This window comes from Coregonus lavaretus (assembly GCF_964263955.1).
Source record: "Coregonus lavaretus genome assembly, chromosome: 1".
NCBI lineage: Eukaryota > Metazoa > Chordata > Actinopteri > Salmoniformes > Salmonidae > Coregonus > Coregonus lavaretus.
In genome coordinates, this window is record NC_139988.1 from 80,427,342 (window position 1) to 80,452,279 (window position 24,938).

The window sequence follows — 24,938 nt, forward strand, 5'->3', positions numbered from 1 at the left end:
CTTTGGTCTTGGCCATAGTGGAGTTTGGAGTGTGACTGTTTGAGGTTGTGGACAGGTGTCTTTTATACTGATAACAAGTTCAAACAGGTGCCATTAATACAGGTAACGAGTGGAGGACAGAGGAGCCTCTTAAAGAAGAAGTTACAGGTCTGTGAGAGCCAGAAATCTTGCTTGTTTGTAGGTGACCAAATACTTATTTTCCACCATAATTTGCAAATAAATTCATAAAAAATCCTACAATGTGATTTTCTGGATTTCTTTTCCTCATTTTGTCTGTCATAGTTGACGTGTACCTATAATGAAAATTACAGGCCTCTCTCATCTTTTTAAGTGGGAGAACTTGCACAATTGGTGGCTGACTAAATATTTTTTTTCCCCACTGTATGTACATTCTAAAGCCCTCATTTCCAAACCTTCACTCCACCACACACATACCCGCACACACACATTCTACTAGAGAAGCATTCTACAGCTGTCACAGCATTCCCCAATGGCACAGCCAATCAAGTCAAGTCGTCATGTCATCTAGGACTCTTGGGCCACCAGCGAAGGCATTGCTCAAATCATTAGAAAGCGACACAGCGTCTCCACGGGATTTCTACCTTGTCTCTTCTCTCTCCTCTACTCTCTTGAGATTCACATTTTCTTTCTCTCTCTCTCTCTCTCTCTCTCTCTCTCTCTCTCTCTCTCTCTCTCACACACACACACACACATGCACACACATTTTTCCTCTGGATTTCTGTTCCCTCTTCAAGATCCAGTTGTCATTGGTATGGACTAAGGTGTCACCTCAGTCACCTGTCCACCAGCAAAGCTAAGAAGCTGCAGACTAGGTGAGAAAGTTCACCTTCTCTTTACTCCGCCACAAAAACACACTTCTGTCTCTTCCAAAAGTCAACCTCTGTTCTGTTGTAACTTTTGAATTAATTAACGGTATGAATGAATGAAAGGAATGTAACAACATGTCACAACAGTTCATGACAAATAATCACAGGACAGAATACACATTTTTGTTGTAAATATTCTGCATTGTCAGGTGGTCCGATTAGTTGGCATGAATACCAATATTTGAGCTGATCTGAGGTGGTATGTGAAGTGTGATCCATTTCTCACTTTGCAGCCATAGAAATATGCATGTCCACAAGCTTCATCGTCCCACTTGAATAGGGGTCACACAAGACCTCTATTCAGCTCGTTTTAATAACTCAGCATAGCATTTCTTCAGTCCAGGCTCTGCAATAACATGCTATTTGTATATTTGCCTGCAGCAATGGCCTGCCATACAACATCGAGCAGTCCCCCCCACACCACGCTCACTTCAAAAGATGCCATTTTCTTTACTCAGGTACACCAAGCTTTTCTTCCTGGAAATCTATGGAAACTTCCACACAGATCTGTACAGTAGCACATTTCAATGCCTCTTTTAGTCTGGCAGACCCTGAAGATGAGCAGTGTGCAGTTCAAGGGTATGGCCCACACAAATACATGAATAGTATATACATTCAAAGAGGCTAGGGAACAAAGATGCTCTCCCTTGCATGATCACAACTGAAGCCATCCATGTGGTTTTATTTGGTGAGCTGTATGTAGGCTATTTAATGTAGCCTGTAATGTATGGCTGTGTTCAAGCACAGCACAAGGGCCCTCTGCATATTGTATGCTCCCAATACTTCAGCAGTCTTGTATTTCAAGCCTAAGCAAGCTATACATGTTTTATACACTGAGTGTACAGAACATTAAGAACACCTTCCTGATGTTGAATGGACTCTACAAGGTGTCAAAAAGCGTTCCACAGGGATGCTGGCCCATGTTGATTCCAATGCGTCCCACAGTTGTGTCAAATTGGCTGGATGTCCTTTGGGTGGTGGACCATTCTTGATACACACTGGAAACTGTTTGAGTGTGGAAAACCCAGCAGATTTGCAGTTCTTGACACAAACCGGTGCGCCTGGCACCTACTACCATACCCTGTTCAAAGGCAATTAAATATTTTGTCTTGCCCATTCACCGTTTGAATGGCACACATACACAATCAATGTCTCAATTTTCTCAAGGCTTAAAAATCCTTCTTTAACCTGTCTCCTCCCCTTCATCTACACTGATTGAAATGGATTTAACAGGTGACATCAACAAGTGATCATAGCTTTTACCTGGATTCACCTGGTCAGTCTATGTCATGGAAAGAACATAATGTTCTGTACACTCAGTGTATACATACTGTATTCATTGCTGATGACACTCAATGTACAGTTGTGCTCATATGTTAGCACCCTTGCACTTTACAGTGGAGTGAAATGGAGCAGAATGTTCTGTTTTCTCTTTTCAACACAGGTTGAATGGCTATTTTTACACTGAAGGCACCTGCAACTTACCACAGGTGAGAGAAATTATATAGTAAACGAGAATCACCTGCTTCCAACCAAATGTATTTATGAATAATTTAGTCCAGGCCATTTTCTTTTACTTTGAGTAAAAAATCTCAATTTCAGTTTAGATTTTGTAAATCAAACAAATACACATTTGAACACTAAATCTGTATTTAATTTCAACTTAATTTTTAACGAAATAGTTAATTATTTTAAAAAAGTGCAAGGGTGCCAACATATTTGAGCGCAACTGTAATCGTCTTGATCCACTGAAGTTAGATGACTTAAGCTATCTACAGTGCATTCAGAAAGTATTCAGACCCCTTTCCTTTTTCCACATTTTGTTATGTTACAGCCTTATTCTAAAATGGATTAAATAAAAAAAATGCCTCGTCAATCTACACACAATACCCCATAATGATCAAGCAAAAACAGGTTTTTAGAAATATTTGCAAATGTAATAACAAACATAAAAAATACTTATTTATATAAGTATTCAGCCCCTTTGCTATGAGACTCGAAATTGAGCTCAGGTGGATCCTGTTTCCATTGATCATCCTTGAGATGTTTCTACAACTTGACTAGAGTCCACCTGTGGTCAATTCAATTGATTGGACATGATTTGGAAAGGCACACACCTGTCTATATAAGGTCCCACAGTTGACAGTGCATGTCAGAGCAAAAACCAAGCCATGAGGTCAAAGGAATTGTCCGTAGGCACAGATCTGGGGAAGGGGACCAAAACATTTCTGCAGCATTGAAGGTCCCCAAGAACACAGTGGCCTCCATCATTCTTAAATGGAAGAAGTTTGGAACCACCAAGACTCTTCCTAGAGCTGGCCGCCCGGCCAAACTGAGCAATCGGGGGAGAAGGGCCTTGATCAGGGAGGTGACCAAGAACCCGATGGTTACTCTGACAGAGCTCCAGAGTTCCTCTGTGGAGATGGGAGAACCTTCCAGAAGGACAACCATCTCGGCAGCACTCCACCAGTCAGACCTTTATGGTAGAGAGGCCAGACGAAACCACTCCTCAGTAAAAGGCACATGACAGCCCACTTGGAGTTTGCCAAAAGGCACCTAAAGGACTCTCAGACCATGAGAAGCAAGATTCTCTGGTCTGATGAAACCAAGATGGAAATCTTCGGCCTGAATGCCAAGCGTCACGTCTGGAGGAAACCTGGCACCATTCATACGGTGAAGCATGGTGCTAGCAGTATAATGCTGTGGGGATGTTTTTCAGTGCTCAGGACCTCAGTCTGGGGCGAAGGTTCACCTTCCAACAGGACAACGACCCTAAGCACACAGCCAAGACAACTCAGGAGTGGCTTGGGGACAAGTCTCTGAATGTCCTTGAGTGGCCCAGCCAGAGCCCGGACTTGAACCCGATCGAACATCTCTGGAGAGACCTGAAAATAGCTGTGCAGTGACGCTCCCCATCCAACCTGACAGAGCTTGAGAGGATCTGCAGAGAAAAATGGGATAAAATCCCCACTACAGGTGTGCCAAGCTTGTAACGTCATACCCAAGTAGACTCAAGGCTGTAATCGCTGCCAAATGTGCTTCAACAAAGTACTGAGTAAAGGGTCTGAATACTTACGTAAATGTGACATTTCCGTTATTTATTTTTTTATATACATTTGCAAAATTTTCTAAAAACCTGTTTTTGCTTTGTCATTATGGGGTATTGTGTGTAGATTGATGAGGAAAAAACACATGTTAATCAATTTTAGAATAAGGCTGTAACATAACAAAATGTGGAAAAAGTCAAGGGGTCTGAATACTTTCTGAATGCACTGCATATACCAAAGCAGGAGAAAAGCATGAAAATGAAATGTGGTTTGCTTACAGCAATACCAAGAAAAATATCAGAGGTGCAATGCTTAAAAAATGGCAAAATACCAATGAAAGGAATTGGATGAAATAATAATAATTAAATCAAAGGTCAAATCGGTGGTCAGGTTTGATGACGACACAACAGTGATAGTTAGGCCTGATTACCAACAACCATGAGAGGAGGTGAGAGCCCTGGCGGAATGGTGCCAGGAAAATAACCTCTCCCTCAACGCCAACAAAACGAAGGAGCTGATCGTGGACTACAGGAGACAGCAGAGAGAGCGCGCCCCTATCCACAACGACAGGGCCGCAGTGAAGAGTGTCAAAAGTTTCAAGGTCCTCGGCATGCTGACAACCTGAAATGGTCCCTTCAAGCAGACAGCATGGTGAAGAAGGCACAACAGCGCCTCTTCAACCTCAGGAGGGTGAAGAAATTCTGCGTGGCCCCTAAGACCCTCATATCTATCTATCTATATATATATATATATATATATATATATATATATATATATATATATATATATATACAGTGGGGAGAACAAGTATTTGATACACTGCCGATTTTGCAGGTTTTCCTACTTACAAAGCATGTAGAGGTCTGTAATTTGTATCATAGGTACACTTCAACTGTGAGAGACGGAATCTAAAACAAAAATCCAGAAAATCACATTGTATGATTTTTAAGTAATTAATTTGCATTTTATTGCATGACATAAGTATTTGATCACCTACCATCCAGTAAGAATTCCGGCTCTCACAGACCTGTTAGTTTTTCTTTAAGAAGCCCTCCTGTTTTCCACTCATTACCTGTATTAACTGCACCTGTTTGAACTCGTTACCTGTATAAAAGACACCTGGCCACACACTCAATCAAACAGACTCCAACCTGTCCACAATGGCCAAGACCAGAGAGCTGTGTAAGGACATCAGGGATAAAATTGTAGACCTGCACAAGGCTGGGATGGGCTACAGGACAATAGGCAAGCAGCTTGGTGAGAAGGCAACAACTGTTGGCGCAATTATTAGAAAATTGAAGAAGTTCAAGATGACGGTCAATCACCCTCGGTCTGGGCTTCATGCAAGATCTCACCTCTTGGGGCATCAATGATCATGAGGAAGGTGAGGGATCATCCCAGAACTACACGGCAGGACCTGGTCAATGACCTGAAGAGAGCTGGGACCACAGTCTCAAAGAAAACCATTAGTAACACACTACGCCGTCATGGATTAAAATCCTGCAGTGCACGTAAGGTCCCCCTGCTCAAGCCAGCGCATGTCCAGGCCCGTCTGAAGTTTGCCAATGACCATCTGGATGATCCAGAGGAGGAATGGGAGAACTCCACTCGCCGTGTTTGGAGGAAGAAGAAGGATGAGTACAACCCCAAGAACACCATCCCAACCGTGAAGCATGGAGGTGGAAACATCATTCTTTGGGGATGCTTTTCTGCAAAGGGGACAGGACGACTGCACCGCATTGAGGGGAGGATGGATGGGGCCATGTATCGCGAGATCTTGGCCAAGAACCTCTTTCCCTCAGGAAGAGCGTTGAAGATGGGTCGTGGCTGGGTCTTCCAGCATGACAACGACCCAAAACACACAGCCAGGGCAACTAAGGAGTGGCTCCGTAAGAAGCATCTCAAGGTCCTGGAGTGGCCTAGCCAGTCTCCAGACCTGAACCCAATAGAACATCTTTGGAGGGAGCTGAAAGTCCGTATTGCCCAGCGACAGCCCCGAAACCTGAAGGATCTGGAGAAGGTCTGTATGGAGGAGTGGGCCAAAATCCCTGCTGCAGTGTGTGCAAACCTGGTCAAGACCTACAGGAAAAGTATGATCTCTGTAATTGCAAACAAAGGTTTCTGTACCAAATATTAAGTTCTGCTTTTCTGATGTATCAAATACTTATGTCATGCAATAAAATGCAAATTAATTACCTAAAAACCATACAATGTGATTTTCTGGATTTTTGTTTTATATTCCGTCTCTCACAGTTGAAGTGTACATATGATAAAAATTACAGACCTCTACATGCTTTGTAAGTAGGAAAACCTGCAAAATCGGCAGTGTATCAAATACTTGTTCTCCCCACTGTATATATATATATACACTACCGGTCAAAAGTTTTAGAACACCTACTCATTCAAGGGTTTTTATTTATTTTTACTATTTTCTATATTGTAGAATAATAGTGATGACATCAAAACTATGAAATAACACATATGGAATCATGTAGTAACCAAAAAAGTGTTAAACAAATCAAAATATATTTTATATTTGAGATTCTTCAAATAGCCACCCTTTGCCTTGATGACAGCTTGCACACTCTTGGCATTCTCTCAACCAGCTTCATGAGGTAGTCACCTGGAATGCATTTCAATTAACAGGTGTGCCTTGTTAAAAGTTAATTTGTGCGCTTAATGCGTTTGAGCCAATCGGTTGTGTTGTGACAAGGTAGGGGGGGTATACAGAAGATAGCCCTATTTGGTAAAAGACCAAGTCCATATTATGGCAAGAACAGCTCAAATAAGCAAAGAGAAACGACAGTCCACCATTACTTTAAGACATGAAGGTCAGTCAATACAGAACACCCAGAGTTACCTCTGCTGCAGAGGATAAGTTCATTAGAGTTACCAGCCTAAAAAATTGCATCCAAAATAAATGCTTCACTGAGTTCAAGTAACAGACACATCTCAACATCAACTGTTCAGAGGAGACTGTGTGAATCAGGCCTTCATGGTTGAATTGCTGCAAAGAAACCACTACTAAAGGACACCAATAAGAAGAAGAGACTTGCTTGGGCCAAGAAACACGAGCAATTGACATTTGACTGGAAATGTGTCCTTTGGTCTGGAGTCCAAATTTGAGATTTTTGGGTCCAACCGCTGTGTCTTTGTGAGACGCGGTGTGGGTGAACGGATGATCTCCGCATGTGTATTTCCCACCGTAAAGCATGGAGGAGGAGGTTTTATAGTGTGGGGGTGCTTTGCTGGTGACACTGTCTGTGATTTATTTAGAATTCAAGGCACATGTAACCAGCATGGCTACCATAGCATTCTTCAGCAATACGCCATCCCATCTGGTTCGGGCTTAGTGGGACTATCATTTGTTTTTCAACAGGACAATGACCCAACACACCTCCAGGCTGTGTAAGGGCTATTTGACCAAGGAGAGTGATGGAGTGTTGCATCAGATGACCTGGCCTCCACAATCACCCGACCTAAACCAAATTGAGATGGTTTGGGATGAGTCGGAAACCAGAGTGAAGGAAAAGCAGCCAACAAGTGCTCAGCATATGTGGGAACTCCTTCAAGACTGTTAGAAAAGCATTCCAGGGGAAGCTGGTTGAGAGAATGCCAAGAGTGTGCAAAGCTGTCATCAAAGCAAAGGGTGGCTATTTGAGGAATCTCAAATAAAATATATTTTGATTTATTTAACACTTTTTTGGTTATTACATGATTCCATGTGTGTTATTTCATAGTTTTGATGTCTTCACTATTATTCTACAATGTAAAATTAAAGAAAAACCCTTGAATGAGTAGGTGTCCTAAACCTCTTGACCGGTAGTGTATATACAGTTGAAGTCGGAAGTTTACATACACCTTAGCCAAATACATTTAAACTCAGTTTTTCACAATTCCTGACATTTAATCCTAGTAACAATTACCTGTCTTAGGTCAGTTAGGATCACCACTTTATTTTATGTGAAATGTCAGAATAATAGTAGAGAGAATTATTTATTTTAGCTTTTATTTCTTTCATCACATTCCCAGTGGGTCAGAAGTTTACATAAACACAATTAGTATTTGGTAGCATTGCCTTTAAATTGTTTAACTTGGGTCAAACGTTTCGGGTAGCCTTCCACAAGCTTCCCACAATAAGTTGGGTGAATTTTGGCCCATTCCTCCTGACAGAGCTGGTGTAACTGAGTCAGGTTTGTAGGCCTCCTTGCTCGCAAACGCTTCCTCAGTTCTGCCCACCAAATTTCTGTAGATTTGAGGTCAGTGCTTTGTGATGGCCACTCCAATACCTTGACTTTGTTGTCCTTAAGCCATTTTGCCACAACTTTGGAAGTATCCTTGGGGTCATTGTCCATTTGGAAGACCCATTTGCGACCAAGCTTTAACTTCCTGACTGATGTCTTGAGATGTTGCTTCAATATATGCACATAATTTTCCTTCCTCATGATGCCATCTATTTTGTGAAGTGCACCAGACCCTCCTGCAGCAAAGCACCCCCACAGCATGATGCTGCCACCCCCGTGCTTCACGATTGGTATGGTGATCTTCAGCTTGCAAGCCCCTTTTTCCTCCAAACATAACGATGGTCATTATGGCCAAACAGTTATATTTTTGTTTCATCAGACCAGAGGACATTTCTCCAAAAAGTACGATCTTTGTCCCCATGTGCAGTTGCAAACCGTAGTCTGGCTTTTTTATGGCAGTTTTGGAGCAGTGGCTTCTTCCTTGCTGAGCGGCCTTTCAGGTTATGTCGATATAGCACTCGTTTTACTGTGGATATAGATACTTTTGTACCTGTTTCCTCCAGCATTTTCACAACGTCCTTTGCTGTTGTTCTGGGATTGATTTGCACTTTTCGCACCAAAGTACGTTAATCTCTAGGAGACAGACCGCATCTCCTTCCTGAGCGGTATGACGGCTGTGTGGTCCCATGGTGTTTATACTTGTGTACTATTGTTTGTACAGATGAACGTGGTACAATCAGGCGTTTGGAAATTGCTCCCAAGGATTAACCAGACTTGTGGAGGTCTACAATTTTTTTTCTGAGGTCTTGGCTGATTTTTTTTATCTTTTTTTGATTTTCCCATGATGTCAAGCAAAGAGGCACCGAGTTTGAAGGTAGGCCTTGAAATACATCCACAGGTACACCTCCAATTGACTCAAATGATGTCAATTAGCCTATCAGAAGCTTCTAAAGCCATGACATCATTTTCTGGAATTTTCCAAGCTGTTTAAAGGCAGAGACAACTTAGTGTATGTAAACTTCTGACCCACTGGAATTGTGATACAGTGAATTATAAGTGAAATAATCTGTCTGTAAACAATTGTTGGAAAAATTACTTGTGTCATGCACAAAGTAGATGTCCTAACCGACTTGCCAAAACTATAGTTTGTTAACAAGAAATTTGTGGAGTGGTTGAAAAACGAGTTTTAATGACTCCAACCTAAGTATATGTAAACTTCCGACTTCAATTGTTTATATATATATATATATATATATATATATATATATATATATATATATATATATATATATATATTCCGGTCTCTGACACTGCTCATTCTGATATTTTTCTGGAATATATGTGTATTGTATATTTGTATTGCTAGGTATTACTGCACTGTTGGAGCCAAAAACACAAGCATTTCGCTGCACCTGCGATAACATCTGTAAATCTGTGTACGCGACCAATAAATGTTGATTTTATTTGGTCCCCTCAAGGTCAGAAGTGAGAGTCTGAGTCAAGAAAAATTCAGACCCCTTGACTTTTTCCACATTTTGTTAGGTTACATCCTTATTCTAAAATGGATTAAATTGTCCCCCACCCTCATCAATCTACAGACAATACCCCATAATGACAAAGCAAAAACAGGTTTTTATAATTTTTTGAACATTTATTACAAATTAAAAACTGAAATATTACATTTACATAAGTATTCAGACCCTTTACTCAGTACTTTGTTGAAGCACCTTTGGCAGCGAGTGCTGGAGGAGTGCTGCAGCGATGGTTGTCCTTCTGGAAGGTTCTCCCATCTCCACAGAGGAACTCTGGAGCTCTGTCAGAGTAGCTCAGTTGGTAGAGCATGGCGCTTGCAACGCCAGGGTTGTGGGTTCGATTCCCACGGGGGGCCAGTATGAAAAAAAAAAATTATGCACTCACTAACTGTAAGTCGCTCTGGATAAGAGCGTCTGCTAAATGACTAAAATGTAACCATCGGGTTCTTGCTCAACTTCCTGACCAAGGCCCTTCTCCCCTGATTGCTCAGTTTGGCTGGGCGGCCAGCTCTAGGAAGAGTCTTAGTGGTTCCAAACTTCTTCCATTTAAGGATGACGGAGGCCACTGTGTTCAATGCTGCAGAATTTTTTTGGTACCCTTCCCCAGATCTGTGCCTCGACACAATCCTGTCTCGGAGCTCTACGCAATTCCTTCGACCTCATGGCTTAGTTTTTGCTCTGACATGCACTGTCAATTGTGGGACCTTATATAGACAGGTGTGTGCCTTTCCAAATCATGTCCAATCAATTGAATTTACCACAGGTGGACTCCAATCAAGTTGTAGAAACAGCTCAAGGATGATCAATGGAAACAGGATGCACCTGAGCTCAATTTCGAGTCTCATAGCAAAGGGGCTGAATACTTATATAAAAAAGGTATTTCTAAAATTTTGCTTCATCATTATGGGGTATTGTGTGTAGATTGATGAGGATGTAAAAAAAAAAAAATAACGTAACAAAATGCTGAAGAAGTCAAGGGGTCTGAATACTTTCAGAATGCACTGTACACGTACAGTGTGTGTGTGTAGAGGGACATGCAATGATGCCTAGCTGTATTCAGGACATTGTAAATACTTAGGGGGGTAGATGGACTGACAACACCCACCCACCCATGACTCACTGGGTTATTTTACTTGAAATCAATTTTAAACTTAAATGTTTCTCTCCCCCGAACCACTGCGACCCCCATGAGTTCGGATTTTTTTATGGCCCCCACCCCCATAAAAGTTGCCCATCCCTGAAATAGAGCAAAGGATTCAGTGAATACAGTACTATATTGTCATTAATGTAGGACTACGCATAACTTGGTGTTACACTGGAAGGAAGAGAGGAAGAGTTTAATGATAAGGAAATGCACCTCAGGCCGAAGAGATAAATAAGACAAACATAACAATATATACCACTCTTCCTGTGTCATGGTGTGATGCCTGATGTGTAATTATTATTGGTACATGGTCATGGATATTGTTGTGTACAGTGGAGGCTGGTGGGAGGAGCTATAGGAGGATGGGCTCATTGTAATGGCTGGAATGGAATAAATGAAACGGTATCAAACCACATTTAACTCTGTTACATGTGGAAACCACATGTTTAACTCTGTTCCATTGATTCCATTCCAGCCATTACAATGAACCCATCCTCCTATAGTTCCTCCCACCAGCCTCCACTGGTTGTGTATGGGTACCTAACAAATATGTGCTCTTTAAAAATTGCCCATTGGAGTGTCACGCCCTGACCTTGAGAACCCTGTTATTATCTAGTTAGTTTGGTCAGGGTGTGAATGTTGACATACAGTGGGGAAAAAAAGTATTTAGTCAGCCACCAATTGTGCAAGTTCTCCCACTTAAAAAGATGAGAGAGGCCTGTAATTTTCATCATAGGTACACGTCAACTATGACAGACAAATTGAGAGATTTTTTTCTCCAGAAAATCACATTGTAGGATTTTTAATGAATTTATTTGCAAATTATGGTGGAAAATAAGTATTTGGTCACCTACAAACAAGCAAGATTTCTGGCTCTCACAGACCTGTAACTTCTTCTTTAAGAGGCTCCTCTGTCCTCCACTCGTTACCTGTATTAATGGCACCTGTTTGAACTTGTTATCAGTATAAAAGACACATGTCCACAACCTCAAACAGTCACACTCCAAACTCCACTATGGCCAAGACCAAAGAGCTGTCAAAGGACACCAGAAACAAAATTGTAGACCTGCACCAGGCTGGGAAGACTGAATCTGCAATAGGTAAGCAGCTTGGTTTGAAGAAATCAACTGTGGGAGCAATTATTAGGAAATGGAAGACATACAAGACCACTGATAATCTCCCTCGATCTGGGGCTCCACGCAAGATCTCACCCTGTGGGGTCAAAATGATCACAAGAACGGTGAGGAAAAATCCCAGAACCACACGGGGGGACCTAGTGAATGACCTGCAGAGAGCTGGGACCAAAGTAACAAAGCCTACCATCAGTAACACACTACGCCGCCAGGGACTCAAATCCTGCAGTGCCAGACGTGTCCCCATGCTTAAGCCAGTACATGTCCAGGCCCGTCTGAAGTTTGCTAGAGTGCATTTGGATGATCCAGAAGAGGATTGGGAGAATGTCATATGGTCAGATGAAACCAAAATAGAACTCTTTGGTAAAAACTCAACTTGTCGTGTTTGGAGGACAAAGAATGCTGAGTTGCATCCAAAGAACACCATACCTACTGTGAAGCATGGGGGTGGAAACATCATGCTTTGGGGCTGTTTTTCTGCAAAGAGACCAGGACGACTGATCCGTGTAAAGGAAAGAATGAATGGGGCCATGTATCGTGAGATTTTGAGTGAAAACCTCCTTCCATCAGCAAGGGCATAGAAGATGAAACGTGGCTGGGTCTTTCAGCATGACAATGATCCCAAACACACCGCTCGGGCAACGAAGGAGTGGATTCGTAAGAAGCATTTCAAGGTCCTGGAGTGGCCTAGCCAGTCTCCAGATCTCAACCCCATAGAAAATCTTTGGAGGGAGTTGAAAGTCCGTGTTGCCAAGCGACAGCCCCAAAACATCACTGCTCTAGAGGAGATCTGCATGGAGGAATGGGCCAAAATACCAGCAACAGTGTGTGAAAACCTTGTGAAGACTTACAGAAAACGTTTGACCTGTGTCATTGCCAACAAAGGGTATATAACAAAGTATTGAGAAACTTTTATTATTGACCAAATACTTATTTTCCACCATAATTTGCAAATAAATTCATTAAAAATCCTACAATGTGATTTTCTGGATTTTTTTTTCTCATTTTGTCTGTCATAGTTGACGTGTACCTTTGATGAAAATTACAGGCCTCTCTCACCTTTTTAAGTGGGAGAACTTGCACAATTGGTGGCTGACTAAATAATTTTTTTCCCCACTGTATCTATGTTATATATTTCTATGTTGGCCGGGTGTGGTTCCCAATCAGAGGCAGCTGTCGATCGTTGTCTCTGATTGGGGATCATACTTAGGCAGCCATTTTGCCTACCTTTAGTTGTGGGATCTTGTTTCTGTTTAGGCTTGTTGCTGTTAGCCTTTAGAACTTCACGTTCAGTTGCTTTTGTTATTTTGTCAAGTGTTTATTTAAGAAATTAAACATGTACGCATACCACGCTGCACCATGGTCCGACCATTTACTCAATGAACGTGACAGAAGATCCCACCACCAACGGACCAAGCAGCATGGCCAGGAGGATCAGACACCCTGGACACAGGTGGGGAAGACATTTTGGACATGGAAAGAGATATTAGCCGGTAAAGGACCCTGGGCGAAGGAAGAAGCCCAGGCAGGACAGGATCAATGGCGACGCCGACGGTGCCGACCGCGAAGGAAGCATGAGAGGCAGCCCCAAGAAAAAATGTTTTGGGGGCACACAGAGCAGAAGGAGGCCCTGAAAGGGCTGACTGTGGAGGAAGAGGAGGCCGCTATTATGGAGGCCCTCCAAGACATGCAGCTCAGCACTCTGAGAGAGGAGATAACTACCTTACGGGGGCTGTTAGCTAAGAGAGAGCAGGAGAGCTCCCTTCAGAGGGAGGCGCTGCAGGAGGCCCACAGGAAGAAGGAACCAAGTTTCAGTGTACTGAGAGAGGAGCTGGCCAGACAACAGGATGAGCTGAGAGGAGTTAACCCTCCAGCAGCAGAGAGCTCAGTCCTTCGAGCAGAGGCTGGTGGAGCCAGGTTTCAGAAGAGAGCCAACTCCCCGCACTCGCTTTGAGGAGCGTGGGACCGTGTAGGCACCAGGTTATGCACCGGCTTTACGCACTGTGCCGCCAGTGTGCCTTCACAGACCGGTACGGCCCGTGGCTGCTCCTCGCACCAAACCAGTGGTGTGTGTCTCCAGTCCTGTACGGCTCGTGCCTGCTCCTCACACTAAACTAGCGGTGCATGTCGCCAGCCCGGTACGCTCCGTACCTGCTCCTCGCACCAAACCAGTGGTGCGTGTCCCCAGCCTGGTACAGCCCGTGCCTGATCCTCGCACTAAACCAGTGGTGCGTGTCATTAGCCCGGTGCGGCCCGTATCTGCTCCTCGCACCAAACCAGTGGTGCGTGTCTCCAGTCCTGTACGGCCCGTACCTGGTCCTCGCACCAAACCAGTGGTGCGTGTCCCCAGCCCGGTACGGCCCGTTCCAGTGCCAGAGCAGTCCGCTCCACCGGTGCCCAGTCCAGCTCTGGTCAGCTGCTCCACTCTAGTACCAGAGCAGTCCGCTCCACCGGTGCCTAGTCCAGCTCCGGTCAGCTGCTCCAGTCCAGTGCCAGAGCAGTCCGCTCCACCGGGGTCCGAGCCGGAACCAGACGTCAACCCCTCTCCAGGATCGGGGCCTCCCACACCAGGGTCCAGACAGGACTTGGTGCATCGCGGGAGGACTGCCAAGACGGAACCAGACATCAACGCCTCTCCAGGGTCGAGGGCTCCCACACCAGGGTCCAGACAGGGCTTGGTGCATCGTGGGAGGACTGAGAGGGGAAGCATCGCGCCGGGGTCCAGACCGGACCAGGTGTGCTACGGGGAGGCAGGAAAGGAGAGGAGTTTACGGCGTCTGAAGCCGGAGCCGCCACCGAGGCTAGATGCCCACCCGGACCCTCCCCTAATAAGTCAGGTTTTTACGGCCAGAGTCCGCACCTTTTGGGGGGGGGGGGGGGGTGTACTGTCACGCTCTGACCTTGAGAACCCTGTTATTCTCTAGTTAGTTTGGTCAGGGTGTGAATGTTGACATATCTATGTTATATATTTCTATGTTGGCCGAGTGTGGTTCCCAATCAGAGGCAGCTGTCGATCGTTGTCTCTGATTGGGGATCATACTTTGGCAGCCATTTTGCCTACCTTTAGTTGTGGGATCTTGTTTCTGTTTCTGTTTAGGCTTGTTGCTGTTAGCCTTTAGAACTTCACGTTCAGTTGCTTTTGTTATTTTGTCAAGTGTTTATTTAATAAATTAAACATGTACGCATACCACACTGCACCTTGGTCCGACCATTTACTCAACGAACGTGACATGGAGTTACAGTTCAAACTTGTTTGTGTCTTTGCTCACGTCTTTGTAGCCATCATTTCTTTGTTGTCATTTCAAACGGAGATTTGGGAGTTATCGTCCTTGACCCATCGTGTCGTGGTAAAGTAAAGGGCGGTATCGTATATGAAGATTATGTCTTTGTTAAATGTTTTTCATGAAGAAATGGAATGTTGTTTATGTTAGTATCAAGAGGGAATGTTTTAGGTGTAACGCCACATACAACAGACCGGAAGTGTGTTGTAGACAGGGGAGACTGGGGATTGGCCAGAAGAGGGAGCATCATTGTTTATAAATAGGGGGGAAAACGAAGGAGAGGGCAGAACGAGCAGCCATTCTGAGGCGTCACTCTCCGGGTGTCATGTCACCTGTAACTTATGCTGTAACCTCGTGATTTTAATAAAAGCCTCTAACACGATGCAGCATAAACGGACTCTTTGTTGACAGCAATAACTGGCCACCACTCATCCGATACGACAGCGGCAATGAGGCATTTTTATCCAATGCCAAGTTGTTGATGTATTTATTGTGTTTTTAAACGTATTTCCTCGCAAACACTTCTTAAAAGCATTATATATACAAAATATAAAAAAATATTGTGTGCCTCAGCAAATCGCCAGCTCTTGTGAATGAGGAACACAATGGAGCTGTGTAGAGAACAATGGAGAAGGACTCTTGATGCACACGGCTTTGGGAGAGAAGCGCTCAGCAGCGCCGACAAACACTGTTATCTCTGAGTCTCTCCTGACCTGTGCTTACACATCTGTGAGACATCTCAGATTGCTTTTTTATTTAATCATTGGAGCGCTGTATATTTTCAATAAGCATACATACGATGGATCACAAAGAACATCCTTTGTCAGAAATCAGGCCCATTCGAGTAGAGAAAGTTCTTACAGTGGCTTGTGAACGTATTCACCCCCCTTGGCATTTTTCCTATTTTGTTGCCTTACAACCTGGAATTAAAATGGATTTGTAGGGGGTTTGTATCATTTGATTTACACAAAATGCCTACCACTTTGAAGATGCAAAATATTTTTATTGTGAAACAAACAAGAAATAAGACAAAAAAAACAACTTGAGCGTGCATAACTATTCACCCCCCCAAATTCAATACTTTGTAGAGCCACCTTTTGCAGCAATTACAGCTGCAAGTCTCTTGGGGTATGTCTCTATAAGCTTTTTCAAGGCAAAACTGCTCCAACTCCTTCAAGTTGGATGGGTTCCGCTGGTGTACAGCAATCTTTAAGTCATACGACAGATTCTCAATTGGATTGAGGTCTGGGCTTTGACTAGGCCATTCCAAGACATTTACATGTTTCCCCTTAAACCACTCAAGTGTTGCTTTAGCAGTATGCTTAGGGTCATTGTCCTGCTGGAAGGTGAACCTACGTCCCAGTCTCGAATCTCTGGAAGACTGAAACAGGTTTCCCTCAAGAATTCCCCTGTATTTAGCGCCATCCATCATTCCTTCAATTCTGACGAGTTTCCCAGTCCCTGCCGATGAAAAACATCCCCACAGCATGATGCTGCCACCACCATGCTTCACTGTGGGGATGGTGTTCTCGGGGTGATGAGAGGTGTTGGGTTTGTGCCAGACATAGTGTTTTCCTTGATGGCCAAAAAGCTCAATTTTAGTCTCATCTGAACAGAGTACCTTCTTCCATATGTTTGGGAAGTCTCCCACATGCCTTTTGGCGAACACCAAACATGTTTACTTATTTTTTTCTTTAAGCAATGGCTTTTTTCTGGCCACTCTTCCGTAAAGCCCAGCTCTGTGGAGTGTACGGCTTAAAGTGGTCCTATGGACAGATACTCCAATCTCCCCTTTGGAGCTTTGCAGCTCCTTCAGGGTTATCTTTGGTCTCTTTGTTGCCTCTGATTAATGCCCTCCTTGCCTGGTCTGTGAGTTTTGGTGGGTGGCCCTCTCTTGGCAGGTTTGTTGTGGTGCCATATTCTTTCAATTTTTTTATAATGGATTTAATGGTGCTCCGTGGGATGTTCAAAGTTTCGGATATTTTTTTATAACCCAATCCTGATCTGTACTTCACAACTTTGTCCCTGACCTGTTTGGAGAGCTCCTTGGTCTTCGTGGTGCCACTTGCTTGGTGGTGCCCCTTGCTTAGTGGTGTTGCAGACTCTGGGGCCTTTCAGAACAGGTGTATATTTACATTTACATTTACATTTTAGTCATTTAGCAGACGCTCTTATCCAGAGCGACTTACAGTTAGTGCATACATTATTTTTTATTTATGTACTGAGATCATGTGACACTTAGATTGCACACAGGTGGACTTTATTTAACTAATTATGTGACTTCTGAAGGTAATTGGTTGCACCAGATCTTATTTAGGGGCTTCATAGCAAAGGGGGTGAATACATATGCAAGCACCACTTTTCCGTTATTTATTTTCAAGTTATATTTTTCATTTCACTTTACCAATTTGGACTATTTTGTGTATGTCCATTACATGAAATCCAAATAAAAATCCATTTAAATTACAGGTTGTAATGCAACAAAATAGGAAAAACGCCAAGGGGGGATGAATACTTTTGCAAGGCACTGTATTGACCTCAGGTAAAAACGTTGAACTTGAGATTAGAGTATATCACGGTTAGAAGGTGGATTTTATTATTCTTTGTTGACCTTTACCACCAAAGTCAGGTAAGCAAGAAATATAATGTTCTGATATGACTTTATTTACATCGACTTTTGTAGTTTTACAGTGGAAATTGTGGCCGCTATGATGTTCTATATGAAGAAGGACAAAACTGACAACACCTCCCTGTGACTACTCCTTATCCCTCATGAGACAACTCTTCTTCTTGCCATCTTTATTGTAGCTAACTGATGAAATACAGATGTAGGATCTTAAGTTGATCACCCTGTTGCAGGAGGACATTCCTGCAATGCAGGACATTTTAAACGTGTAGTGTATTTGAGGTTTAAAAAGGATTCTGAAATTTGTAATTTCCACTTAGAAATTGCAGACTAGATTTTACTTTACGACAAATGTATCAACCCCTACCAAAATGTTCATTAATTATAATCCACATTTCCTGTTGCTGCAGGATAATTTTTCTGCTGTAGCAAACGGCCTCAAATTAAGATCCTACATCTGTACAGTATAACCCTAATTTATTTAATTTAGCGTCGCTACATACATTTAGGTTGCCTTTAATGACGTAAATGTAAATGTAATAAAGTGATGCATACAAAGTAAATTATTTCCGATCACTATTTACAAAAATCTGCTATGTTTACACTGATCTTAAGACTAAATTGAAAACAGATGAGAGAGGTTGTTTATGATGATACGGGAGGGAACCCAAAACTCCTTTATAGGTGGGTTTGGGTCAGTTTCACAAAGATTATTAATCACTATTTACATCCTCTGCATTTATCATTGCCAACCTTCTTTAACTCACATATATGATCCATTTATATTGAACTCTACTTGCTTATTGTTTGATAAAGAGAAATGCAAGGGTGCAAATCATTTTCATCGTACATTCAAAATGAAATAGTATTTCCTTGGAAGTAGCAAAGATTATCCTTGTTTGGTGGTATTTGTAATATTATGTCATGGTTTTTCCCTGACAAACAAGTAGCTACTGATGCATACCCTTAACGGCGGTTTCCCAGACACAGATAAACTTAGTCCTGGACTAAAAAGCTATTTCAATAGATTCTCCATTGAGTTTGACCATCCTTTTTAGTCCAGGACTACGTTTAATCTGTGTTTGGGAAACTGGCCCCGATTACCTTTACACTACTGCAATCTCTCATTGAGTTGCTGCACTCACATATCCGATCACAAAAGTTAGACACAGATTGATCTGCACATACTAAGTCGCTTTTATTAATACAGAACTGCATGCTACAGAGACTGTACAGCATAAACATTGATTCATTACAAAAACATGGTTTTGGAACCATTTAAAATAACAGGAAGAAAAGGGGGGGAAAAGCATAAAATAGAAATAGAACAGGAACATCACAGCCGTTAAGGAAACATTCAAAACTTTTCATCATTAGCATCTTATTAAACCAGAGAAGAAATCGACAGGTTACAGTCGCGTCATGTCAACTACAATGGTACCGAGTGGATGATTCTCTTGTAGCTTTTTTTTTACAGCCTCTTGCAACATCAACATGCCTATTTTTTCTATCTACCTATATGTAGTAGTGTACTTAAAAGTGGCAGTTTGTGTATTTTTTTTTTTAGTTATTTCATAGTTTTTTATGAACCTCCTAATAATATACATAATTTGGCCCTTGTGGGTTTATACAGTATAATGTCCGTCTTTTTATTCAGTTGAAATTTAAATTGTAATATTTGACAATTTGCTACCAAACACATTTGTTATAGCAACATTTATACTACATACATAGCAATCTATGTAACGTCACAGCAAAGTATGTAAAAAATAAAAAGAAGAAGAAAAGAAACAAACATAACAGAAAAACCCTACAGCGTGGTTAGAGGGGGGAGAGAAAATTATCACAAAATTTGGCACGGAAAATCTGTACACGAATCTACAGTCCGGTAGAGATGGGACTGTGCAATAAAAAAGAAGGGCTTTAGACACTTTCCCAAACTACTGAAGACACGGTACCCACTGTCCCTTGTTGTTTCAACTTTATTTTCTTCTTTTGTAAAATGGCTTATAGACGCATTTCTTGAAATGAAGTTGTGCATACCTCTGTTCGTGAAATCTACACAGTACATTGGGTGGAATCCAGGTTTTCAGTGAGGAAAAAATGAAGTTTTTATATATTTGCTTACGTTAAGAAAAAATATTTATACAATGTATTAAGAAAAAGAACATATTTTAAAATGGACAACATACAAGATACAACAAGCAATCTCTAAAGCAATAAATACTACTGGTCCTAGCGTTGTGACATTTTGTATTGAATACCGCAATCCACCACCCACCCCAATAGCCCTCCCCCTGTCTCCCCTCCAACCCCCCACCCACCCCACCTGACTCCACCCCCAAAGGTAAACAAAAAAAATAAAAAAGACAACGCAATGGAACGATGCACATTAACACAGTAACCCCCCCCACCCAGCCAATAGTTCTGTACATTTAAAGAAGAACAAGTAACATCACAATTAAAGTTGTTCCTCAGTAAGAGAGGTGTCTCCACGATCCTCATACCCTCAAATGATTGGTTCGCAAGCTCGTATTTAATACAAATAATGAAGGAGAACCAACTCTTTCAAGAAAAGGGCTCATTGAATAGTCATCTGTCATTTAAACACGTTTAAGTGGAACTACTAAACCATTTTCTGTTTAACACTACAAAATAAAGACAAGAACAGAAGTTCAGAAGAATTTTGGCCATACTCTACAGCTCATTGGATTATTATTTCATTATAATATTTATATTTTTTTTCGATAATGATGGGTCAAATATTGACCAATGAACTTTGATAAAACAGTAACACATTTTCAAAGCCTTATGGCACAGAAACAGAAAAAAAAGATTGAACGAAACAAAGAGAAAATAATTAGGGATGCAGAAAAAGAGGAAGGTAGGAAGGAAGGATCTACTCTATAGACTTGGTAACGAGCGACAGAGGCTGAGGGGCCGTGGAGTTGGGGTGTAGCGAGTGGGAATGACACAGCGATGCTGCCAAGGGCCTGGCCAGGACGGCGCCTGAGGAGCCCGGCTGCCGCGAGGACGAGACGTCGCCGTGGGCTCCGTTGTGGGCTGCACCAGGCGTTTTGCCCGCTGCAGCAGCAGAGTTTTCCAGCAGAACCAAAGATGGCGGAGGAGGATGCCCAGCCAGAAGGTGCCGGTGAGGGTGGTGGAGAGGCTGGTGGGCCGGTTTCATAGTCAGTGAGAGAGGTTGCATTTGTTCAGTCTGAGGTCTGGACTCTTTCGAGGAGGGGGAGGGGGCCACCGAGGAGGGGGAGGGTGGGGGGGAGTCTAGTAAGCTTCCGTCCGAAGAGGGAGGACTGGCACAGCTACCTTCACCTTGGATGTAGCGAATGCACTTTTTTTTTCTCCTGGAGATGGGGGACAGAGAAAGACGTTTATTTTAAGCATGACATCCCAGAACTGACCAATCTGCTGGGCAATAGCTGAGCCTTAGCAGTCAACTTAAATGCACCATCTTGTTTCACTGGCATTATGCATACATAAAATCTAAAACCTATTTCTGGGCCTTACATTGTTGTTATTTTTCTGGTGCATTTAAGTGGTTGCCAACGCTACAGCCTGGCTGAGGATCAAGGCTACAGGTGGCCTGCTCAGACTCCCAGGACATACACACAGTACAACACAGTACACCAAACAGACAGACAGGATGATGAACAAGGAGAGACAGCAGGAGGATGAAAATGATGGATGAGAAATGGATGACGAATAAAGAAGAATGAAGAATGGTTTTCATGGCGAATCTCAAAACAACTCCCTTTATTGTTGCTATTTTTCCTCATCTTTTAAACGTTTCCTCACAGACTTCTGATCTTTACTAAACCAATGAGCTGGCCGTGGTGAAGAGCTACTGCCAGGATCAACCTGCTCTTCTGAGATACTAGTCCTCCCTCTCTTTCCCCTCCCTCCTCACTTCCCTCCACTATCCTAACTTCTCCCCCTTCTCTCCTCCCTCCCCTCTCTCCTCCACTATCCTGACTTCTCTCTCTCCTTCCTCCTCACTTCTCTCCACTATCCTAACTTCTCTCTCTCTCTCTCCTCCCTCCACTATCCTGACTTCTCTCTCTCTCTCGCTCTCCTTTCCTTAGGGGGGGAGAGTTTGGATGCTGAGGTAAGAGGTTAGAGGGATCCCTGCTACGCTGCACCTGCCCCTAAGACATGTGTATGAGGGTCACGCTATAATGTTTGCATTTCTGCTCGGGTCGGGACTCTCCCGTCTGGCGTGCCTGCAGCCAACCCATCTCGCTCTGTGGAACGGCCCAAAATGCAACTGCACTGAGCTATCACTCAAGAGGGTCGGGGGGGCGGGGGTGCAGGGAGGGAAGGATGGACAGAGGGGGGAGCCTATGCCCACCTCGTTTCACCCTGACCTCAACAACAACTCCTTATCACAAGGTCTGTGCCTGCCTCGAGGGCAAATACACTGTGGTTCAGACTGTGTTGCTAGCTCACAGGGACAATGAGCAAGAAGGAGAAAGAACAGAATTCGGAGGTGGGGAGGGAGTCGGGCAGAAGTGAGTGATAGAAACAATGCTTTGGTTCAGCTAGCCTTCGACAAATGTAAGCATCTCTGTTCTATCGTTCAATAAACGGTAAGGCCTGTTTCTCAAGTCATACCCTGCCTGTACTCCTTCAGATAAAGGTTTCACACAAATAGTGTGAGAGAGAGAAAGAGATGGAAAGAAATAGGGGTGAGATCAATCAGTGAGAACTGATAAAAGAGGAATGAAGAGAAAGGGAGAGTGGGGAAAGAAAAGTATATATTTGGACAACCACACATACCTTACACTGACAGAATGCTGGATAAAGAGGCATGCACTTCTGAGATTTAACAATTACACAAAGAGAACGAGCACACAACATGGACACACAAGAAAGAGTAAACCACAGGGAAATGTCAACTGAAAAAGCAAAGAAAGGCTGTCAAAGACCCTGTATGAGTATTGTGTGGTATTGAGCGCTAGCTATCAGTGTAAAACCTCTGCCAGTGCTGAAGTGATAACTGCCTGTCAAACTGCTACAAATGAGCTAATATCCATTTTTTAACAGACATATCGATTGATAGTATGGGCCTGTGTAACATATTGATTTCCTCGTCTCCAGGGGAATTACGCCAGATGCATCTTTCAGGAAATGGAGCCCGGTGTGGTCTGTTAACCTCTCGATTCCTTAAACGATGCAGGAATTATCCCTGGCTATTTCCAAGCCAGGACCTCTGACACCCCGCTGCTGGCCTACTCATCATCTACCCGTTACGTTCATGGACTGGATCAGGTAATACTGCGAGTATGTCATCCCTATATCAATGTGATCAACTGTTTACGTCTTATTTTAAATCTACTATAACAGTACTACTGTGTGGAGCATTGCTAAGAGTTCAGCAGGCCTTGTGTATGACTTTAATTGGATGTTGACTTCAATTGGACGCCATATGAATTCAACCTTTATAATTGCACACGAAAAGTGACTTGGTAAGATCACTCAATATCCTATGAGCTGTTTTCTTTGAGGCAAAATGCCAGATAGACTTTCCGAAGTAATAACTACAGATCAATATTGAAAACAAAATAAGAAAAATGAAATGTATTGATTGGTCGCATGCCTTGGGTTGACCATGGTGATGTACAGTATCAAACGGAGTGTCACAATGGTCAGGGTAGAGGTGGAGACAGTGCAAGCCAGACACGGAGAAGGGTATTACTTAACAGAAACAGATACCTACCATGAAAATATTCCCAATTCAAAGACTGCTTGTGTCAGAACAGAAAGACAACAGGTAGGGACTAATTAAGGGTTATTAGAGAGGAGTTTGGAGGAGGAGGAGGAAGAGGAGGAGGAGGAAGAGGAGGAGGAGGAGGAGGAAGAGGGCATAGAAGAAAGTCACTCTGGTGCCCTCTGAGAAGCAGGGCCAAGCCTTAACATGACAAGGTTATCAAGATGGCCAATTCAGACAGACACTTAAGACAGTTAGGATGTCAGGCACTTACATACAGCCTGGATAGAAAATGGATTTCAACCTTTCAACTTGCCAGAAGAATAGTATCATAAACCATAAATGTATAATTTTTTTTATTACATTACAACAAAAAGACCCAAAGGTCTCCTAAATTTGATTGTGTGCAATGTTGCAACCAGGACTGAGGTAGTGTACAAATAATGATGCTAGTAAATCCATTTTCTGCCACTGGGCTTCTAGTTTTCAAAGAAAATAGGTGAAATGACCTGCTAGGAGAAGATCTAGCAGAATATTCCCCAATCAGGAAAAGAAACAGATAAAATGTAGGTGCCATCAATAAATACATATATTTTCGAGGGACATCTTGAGAAGACGTAAGAGAAGGAAGTGGTTGTCATTACGGTTGTCCTCCCATAGATACTACAGGGGTATACCTGCATGGTTTGCACCATAAACCCAGCTGGTCAAGCCCGAACAAGGCACGACACTTCTTTGGGGCATTTGCATCTGTTAGCCAAAGAGGTAGACACACAAACAATACAAAAACACAGAAAATGGACACGTCATTGGACAGACAACATGTAGCCAAGGCTTAGGTTTGGGCTGTCAACACTGGGACCTCCTCCACACAGACCAGGCCATCGCGTCTCCAACTCCTCTCAGACCCAGTCTGATGAGTCCTGCCCCTCATTATGAAAATCTGCCCTATAGGACCCACACAACCTCACATCTATACGCTGCAATCTATACTTGGGTACAGACAAACACCACTCACACCAACACACACACACTAACGCATACCCTGTTAGCCCTGTTCCCAAACACCAACACAACTAGAGGCAGGCCAGACTAGCAGGGCTGGGTTGGAGGAAGAGTTGGGAGGTGGCGACAGCCTGGCGAAGGAAGAAGAGAGGGAGGCGGAGAGGGAAGGAGGAAGTCCCAGCTCAGAGAGCAGCCGTCACCTGGCCCCCGGCGTTCACGCCAGCACACACCATACACACCTGCACGGGCCACACCAGTTATTCTGCTGATCGAGCCCAAAGCGCGCTCGACACTTCTTAGGAGCGCTCAGGTCT

The 24,938-nt window shown here is 43.2% G+C and overlaps 1 protein-coding gene across 1 annotated transcript in view; it reads right to left on the reverse strand.

Moving 5' to 3' along the window:
• Positions 1 to 20,702: 20,702 nt before the first annotated feature.
• LOC311134145 (transcription factor 7-like 2) overlaps positions 20,703 to 24,938 on the reverse strand; it is a 118,687-nt gene continuing 114,451 nt past the window's right edge. Inside the window, exons 13-14 of the mRNA XM_084167744.1 lie at positions 24,864 to 24,936; positions 20,703 to 21,256 (exon numbers count right to left, since the gene is read on the reverse strand). Coding sequence (XP_084023870.1) covers positions 20,794 to 21,256; positions 24,864 to 24,936 — 536 coding nt within the window. The 3' untranslated portion in view covers positions 20,703 to 20,793. The remainder of the gene's footprint in view (positions 21,257 to 24,863; positions 24,937 to 24,938) is intronic.